Source organism: Hyperolius riggenbachi, chromosome 5 (assembly GCF_040937935.1).
Source record: "Hyperolius riggenbachi isolate aHypRig1 chromosome 5, aHypRig1.pri, whole genome shotgun sequence".
NCBI lineage: Eukaryota > Metazoa > Chordata > Amphibia > Anura > Hyperoliidae > Hyperolius > Hyperolius riggenbachi.
The window spans coordinates 96,958,689-96,966,401 of record NC_090650.1 but is presented as its reverse complement, the minus strand read 5'-3'; the positions used below and the strand labels follow the sequence as shown (position 1 = coordinate 96,966,401).

Below are 7,713 nucleotides of genomic sequence, written 5' to 3'. Positions count from 1 at the left end.
ATGTGTTGCTTTTCATTTTCAGTCTCCACTTTCATATGTAGCAACCCTTCTATCATGTCCAGGTGCCCCCTTAGGCTGCAGCCACCCAAGACCCTGACCTTTGTGTCCTCTCCAGAAATCCTGGTTAGAGTATCTCTAAAACACCTGGTCTTGTGGGTGTTCCTGGTATGCAGTGGTTAGTATAAACTAAGGAAGACCAGCTGGTGAACAGACTGTAGAGTAATAGGCACCCAATGATGCATGTGGAAAGGGAACGCTAAAAAGTTTGGTCAAAACTCACGGTGGGGCTATCTGTAGCACAGATTGATGGAAAAGTTCATGTTGACCATGAGGGAAAGGTGGGAGAATACATGTGCTTGCTGCGTAGCTTCAGACTAGTTAGTGATCTCTGTCCACTGCTGAAAATACCTACACTGGGCACATGAGCATCAGAACTGGACCATGAAGAAGGTGGCACTGCCTTATGTTGCCTTGATCGTAAATCAAGATTTATAAGGCCAAAACCAACCCAGCATTACAAATGTAAAGATCTGCTGCTAATGTTTTAGTATATATATATATATATATATATATATATATATATATATATATATATATATACATATATATATATATATACATACATATATACATATACCACATGACACATTCTAAAGTATTCTGCAGTCCACGTCTCTCCCAGTCTCAGCTGCTTAGGCAGCACAGGGGGAAGCTACACAATACGAGGCACATGATTGTCATGTTTTAGTAACTCAATATATATCATGATGTGGTAGTTCTATCATTTGTGTACTGTTTAATACAGTTATCTGGCATCGACGGGGATCGGCTGATGCCAGATAAATATGCTTTCTGGTTGTTTGAGACTCAATGTTAAATATAGGCCTTGCTAATACAGTACTTTTCCCCACTCTATATACATAGCATGAACTCTGTATTAAATGTTAAAATACAGTTATTGAAAATAAGGTAACCATGGGGGAGCCATGGATCCCAGTCTTTAAGCACTGCAGAGCCCACAAACAGCCTAAGCAGTCGGCCTTCACCACTGTGAGTACTGCTGGTGATTTGTGCTTGTTGGTGAAGATTACTGGCTAGTTGATAACCAGGACTCTGTTGTAATTTATTTTGAATTGGGATCAGCGACAGAATCTAAGTATGATGAAACATGATTATATGCAGGAATTATCAGCAGGAGCACCTATCTGCTCCTCCACCCATTTTCATACTTCTATTTGCCTACACACTGTTTGGTCTACAATATTATTATTATTATGAAAGCGGAATATAACCCTGCATTTCAACTTTGCTCTAAAACATTATTTACAGCATATTATATGCAACCAGCATTTTGTTTTTACTAGACCAGCATTGGAAGGGTTACACACAGCTTTAAAGTTCCTGGAGAGAACTGCTCCCCGCGAAGTTTAGATAGATACATTTAAGCAAAACAAAATGTAACAACTGTGGAATGTGACTCACTCTATCTGACTTTGCAGGAGTTGGAGGACAGCCAAAGAGTGTGTAACATTCCTCACTTGTTACATTTTGTTTTGCTTAAATGTATCTATCTAAGCTTCGGATGCGTCTGCAGTTCTCTCCAGGAACTTTAAAGCTCTGTGTGTAACCTTCCCAATGCTGGTCTAGTAAAAAAAAATGCTGGTTGCATATAATATGCTGTAAATAATGTTTTAGAGCAAAGATGAAATGCAGAGTTATATTCTGCTTTAAACTGCAGTAGCACTAAAGTGCTATTGTATTATGTAGAACTGTACAATTGATAGGAGGAAATAACACAAGACAAAACAATATAACACGGATATTACAGCGTTAAACAATAGTACACAAAATAGTCAAACAATACAGTGGTGTGCAGATTGCAAGGTAGGGCTCAATATAAAAGACAAGTCACAGAAGAGCAGAGAAGAGCTCACAGGGAAGAGGGCAGGTGGACAGATGGACAGGAGGGTGGAGATTTTATACTAAGTGCAGGGGAATAGTTCAGGGGTGTGAAGGCAGATTTGGGTGTCATCAACATAGAAGTGACAGTTGAGGCCAGGTGAAAAGATAAGTTTTCCAAAGAGAAGGTGTAGTGGTATAGAGGGAGAAGAGTAATGGGCCTAGGACGGAGCCATGGGGAACTCCTACATAGAGCAGGTGGGGAGAGAAGATCTTTAAAGGAGGTCTGGTAGGAGGAAAACCAGGTCAGGGCTTAGTTGCAGATGCCAATAGAGTACAGGGTTTGAAGACGACGTGGATGATCAACAGTGTCAAAAGCAGAGGTTAGGTCGAGGAGGAGGAGGATGGTGTAGTTGTAATTAGATTTGACTAAAAGCGAGCCGTTAGTCGCTAGAACGACTTAAAGAGAACCCGAGGTGGGTTTGAAGATTACTATCTGCATACACAGGCTGGATCTGCCTATAAAGCCCAGCCTCTGTTGCTATCCCAAACCCCCCTAAGGTCCCCCTGCACTCTGAAATCCCTCATAAATCACAGCCATGCTGCTGACAAACAGCTTGTCAGAGCTGGCTGTGTTTATCTCTATAGTGTCAGTCTGCTGCTCTCTCCGCCTCCTGCAGAACTCCAGTCCCCGCCTGCATCCCTTCCCTCCCTGCTGATTGGAGGGAAGGGACGGGGGCAGGGACTGGAGCTATGCAGGAGGCGGGGGAGCAGCTGAGACTGACACCACAGATGTAAACACAGCCTCACAGCACGGCTGTGCTTTATGAGGGATTGCAGAGTGCAGGGGGACCTTAGTGGGGTTTGCAATAGCAACAGAGGCTGGGCTGTATAGGCAGATTTAGCCTCTGTATGCAGATAACATTCGTTAAACACACCTCGGGTTCTCTTTAAACTTGTTTTGAATGCGGCCACATCGTGCAGTCTGTTTTTCCGCTTGCGTGTGCAGTATGCAAATGAGTTAGTTGTTCAGTTGGTTGGTGCATGGAAAATACAAATCGTGCAATCACTTGGTGGAGAGGTCGGTCATGTTGCGGGTTGGTCATGCGCTTTTGTTGGATGTGTGTACGAGCCTTACAACTCACCCTGGATTAGAGTAATAATCTTCCCACCCTCAACTTCTAAACTATAAAGAAAAGATTTTTCTTTAAAGGACCAAGCTTGACTTTTACATGTAAAGCCTAAATTTTGATATTATTGCAGTAACCTGTATGTCAGGAAATACTGATTGTTTAAATATGCAGTTTGTATTTACGGTAACCTGTGATGATACATTTTATTATGTTGTAGCTTGACTTGTATTGAGACTGTTGTACATGCGAAAGTGACAAGTTTTTTTCCCCACTTTTTTAGTTGGAGGAGATCTGCCTTGGAAAGCGTCCCGGTCTGACCTACTTAGATGAGGTAAAGTCACCTGACAGGGAGCGGTTACTGAAGACCCTCCGCCTAGCCGGATACGATGTGCCAAGCCAGAAGCTTCTGGAACCACAGAGGAAAAGTCTGCTTGTGGCTGTGCACATCCTCGTCAGCGCTCTGGATGGTAATTCATGTATTCAGTCCTCCTCTCCTGATTTCAGACGCCCTACTAAAGAGCAGATTTATGGAATGTTTTTCCTCTATTTGGCAGCATTTTATATCCTTTAATAAATGACATTTCTGCATTATGTTTCCCCCTCTACACTTGGCAGAGGTTTAATGGTTGTCTATAAACATTTTTCATGAGGTGGGGTGGAGATGTGATCTGTGCTGGCACAACACATTCATGGAGCAGTTAGTATTCCTAGGGTTTCTCCCTTCCTACAGCCATCATCATGCCGTATATTACAAATAATTATTCCTGACATTGATAGGTCAGCTGTGCTGCCAGAGTTCTGCAGTTTCATGCGGCACCGATGTTCTTTGTGACACTCTTCTCTGCTTTTATAGTGTAACTCCAGTAGTTGTAATGGTTGTGTCTAGCTTACACTACAGCCAGGCTGAAATGCAGTGGCTTCATCACATTTACATGTATTTATTTTCTTTGTGATGCAGAGACTGCTGGACACTAAACTTGTGTTTTTATCTGCAACCTAAGGGCTCAGTCACACTACAGGTGGAATGCTTGGCCCCATCTACTCACCATTAGTGTTATAATTTACATTATCAAATGTGGAACACCCAAATAGTGCCAACCACCACACTGTAGCACCATTTCAGTGTGCTTCGCAGATGCTTCCTCCTTGAAATGAATAGACAGCGCTCCCTATCCTGATATCTTATCAGCTACCCCCAGAATATTTGTGTCCCTCATCCTCTCCCACTAGGGTCAAAACGCGATGCAACAACTAAATGCTGGGAAGCGCCGCCAATGATTGCCAAATGCTTTTCTGCTCAGTAGCAGAAAAGCATTTTACATCGTCTAAGCCAGTGGTCCTCAAACTAAGGCCCATGTATGACCACCCTATGTGTGTCAGGCCAGACCCTGGGAAGGTGTTCTCTGTTCAGAGATAATTGTTCTAAGTGTAGTTTGGGTGGGTTGCAGAGCATTATAAATGGGTTTCTAATACTTTCCAGACTAATCTGTGTTCAGACATTTTTCTTTCATTCCATTTGGAATTTCTTTGATGGTGGAGTAGCATTTTTGTGTAATCTTTATAATGACTACTTCACAGTAGAAAGTTTTGTGTAGAGCATCTGCCATTAATCAAGGCCACATATGTAATCAGACAAACCCAATTAGTCAGTTAGATTTGTTTGGAGCTTTATGTGATAAAACACTGAAAGGAATGAAAATATATTAAAAAATAAGTATATGTCGAACAATGTGTGTTCTTACTGATGGAACAAGTCCGCTGCACATTGTACTGAGTATCTGTGGGGACATAGCTTTGCACTATCAGTGGCAGAGAGACAACCAATACTTGATCTGCTTTCTGCTGAAATCTAGAATATTGAGCAGTGCAGGTTGGTAAATAGAGCAATATTTCCCAATTGAATTTAAATGATTGACCAACTGTAGTGAAAATATAATGTAATGACTTGTTTTTTACAATATTCATTTAGAAATTATTTAGGCAGGGTTTGCCCCTTATAAAATCTTTCCACTCCCTGATTTCCATTCCTGACACTCAGTCAGGCATGGTGGCACTGTCAGTAACCTCAGTCAGCGGGAGGTGACGATGGACCCGTCGTTGCCTCCAGTCCGGCGTGTGTACGGACCTTAAGAGTGGCTGTGAGGCCTAATCTACATTTACCATTTTCAAACCAGTTAGCAGAAAAGAAATTGCGAACCCCTTATGAGGTACAAGACCAGTAGTAAAGTCCAAGAAAATCCAAAGGGTCTGCAAACTCTAATGTAACCAAGTCTTGTTTTATTCAATAAACGTGACACATATCCATTCCATAAATCTGTCCTTTGGGGCCCTGAGGGGAGTCCCCTTTGTCAAGGCAACAGCACAAGTTCTCAGACTCGTTACCATTCTGTGCTGTTGCCTTGACAAAGGAGACCCCTCGGGGCCCCTAAACGATTTGTTGGTTATGAAATGGATATCACGTTTAATGTAACCAAGTCCTGTTTTATTCAATCGAGTGTGCTGACCCTTTGGATTTTCTTTCATTTTCAAACCAGGTTAGTCACTTCTTTGCCCCTTCAAATCTCTCCAGATTGTTATACACTCCACACTCTCTGAGGGTGAACGAGAGCGACATTCTGCGACACCTGTCAAGACTAAATGCTAGGAAAGCCTCAGGCCCAGACAGAGTGTCACCAGCATGCCTAAAAACCTGTGTACAACAGCTAGCTCCTACTCTCTCCTTCATCTTTACCAGATCCCTTCAGGAAGGCAAAGTCCCCGCATGCTTCAAGAGGTCAACCATCATCCCTGTCCCCAAAAAGCAGGGAGTCACAGACCTTAACAACTTCAGACCCGTGGCTCTCACATCCGTCAATATGAAAGCTTTTGAAAGCATGGTCATGCCCTTCCTAAAAGTCCCCATTGAGCCTCTGATGGACCCGCACCAGTTTGCATACAGAGCGAACAGGTCCACCGACGACGCTATTAACATCTGCCTGGAGTCAGTTTATGAGCACCGGGACAGACCGAACTCATATGCCAGGATCCTTCTCCTTGACTTTAGCTCAGCGTTTAACACCATCAGCCCCCAAATACCTCAGGAGAACCTAGCTGCACTGGAAGTCCACCCCACCTTGCGCCTGTGGATCACCGACTTCCTCACAAACAGATCCCAGGTAGTCAAGCTCGGCGCTATCCTCTCTTAACCAAGGACCACTAATACAGGGGCTCCACAAGGCTACGTCCTGTCACCGATCCTGTTCTCCCTGTATACAGACAATTGCAGATCCACTGAAAGCTCTGTCAAAGTCATCAAATTCGCCGATGACACCACCATTGTTGGCCTTATTACCGATAATGACGAGCAGGCGTACTGGCATCAGGTTGAAAGTATTTGCAACTGGTGTAAAGAGAATGGACTGGTCCTTAACACCACAAAAACCGTTGAGATGATCATCGACTTTAGAAAGCGGGGCCCCACTCCACCCCCAATCCACATCGACAACACAGAAGTCGCAAGAGTTCCTTGTGCTCGTCTCCTGGGCACAACCATCTCCAGCGACCTGAAGTGGAAGACCAACACCACCTCTACCCAGAGGAAAGCCCAGCAGCGACTTTTCTTCCTTCGCCAACTGAGGAAGTTTGGTATGGACCAGAAACTTCTGACGAGCTTCTACTCCGCCACAATTGAATCTGTTCTCTGTTCTTCCATCCTGGTCTGGTACGCAAGCTCTTCTGCCAGCGACAGACAGAAACTACAAAGAGTCATCAGTTCAGCAGAGAGAATTATTGGAAAACCACTTCCCCCTCTGGACCTCCTCTACAACACCAGACTGCGCTCCAGAGCTTCTCGGATCGCAAGTGATCCGTCACACCCAGGCTCCCGCTTTTTCAGGCGGCTCCGTTCAGGCCAGAGGTATCGGTCCATCTTCACAAGGACCACAAGACACAAGAATAGCTTCTTCCCTTCTGCGGTTAAATCACTGAACTCTCTTGACCAACTCCCATCTCTCACTACCATCACCTCCTCCCCCTCTCCATAAACCGATCTCCCACTACTAGCCAGAATTGTCAGTTTTAACTATGTCTGCACTGCCAAAACCCCGCATCTCCTTGTGGAATTGTTTTTTTTCGTATGTAATTACTGTATTGCTTTTGCCAAATGTATGCTACCATGTTGTTCCTTGTATCTCTACTGCGTGTCCTTTCCTGTTTTAAGCCCTGTTTTTGTGCCAAAACCAATTCTGAGCACGACCCAGTCGTGCTTGGCAAAAATAAAATGATTCTGATTCTGATATCATTGAGTTGATAGATGGAGAGTACAGCTCTGGATTTCCTCCACTATTAGTACATTGGGGATTCAGTAGATAGTCGTTAAATTTCCCACACAGATCAGTTTCATGTTGCATTACCTCAGACACTGGATAGAGAGAACAGAAGGTTACAGGTCACATTGGCTAAATAGGACAAATGAAGAAGCACGGGAGCCACTTAATTGCTTAATTAATGGCTGTCGTGGTGGAACACTCTGCTCTGTTCTGAAGACCCGGCTACTCCCTTGCATTATAAACACTGGGACAGTTGAGAAGAACTTTATGGGCCAGAATGTGCAGGTTGTCATATTTAATTAGGCAATGGGAACTGGCATTAAAGAGACACTGAAGCGAAAAAAAATTATGATATTATGATTTTTATGTGTAGT

The 7,713-nt window shown here is 43.7% G+C and overlaps 1 protein-coding gene across 6 annotated transcripts in view; it reads left to right on the top strand.

Annotated features, from left to right (window-relative positions):
• GSDME (gasdermin E) overlaps positions 1–7,713 on the top strand; it is a 216,350-nt gene that overhangs the window by 186,908 nt on the left and 21,729 nt on the right. For all 6 annotated transcript variants that reach the window (XM_068236031.1, XM_068236029.1, XM_068236028.1 and 3 more), the window contains one exon: positions 3,313–3,499. In XM_068236031.1, the coding sequence (XP_068092132.1) occupies positions 3,313–3,499 (187 nt within the window). The remainder of the gene's footprint in view (positions 1–3,312; positions 3,500–7,713) is intronic.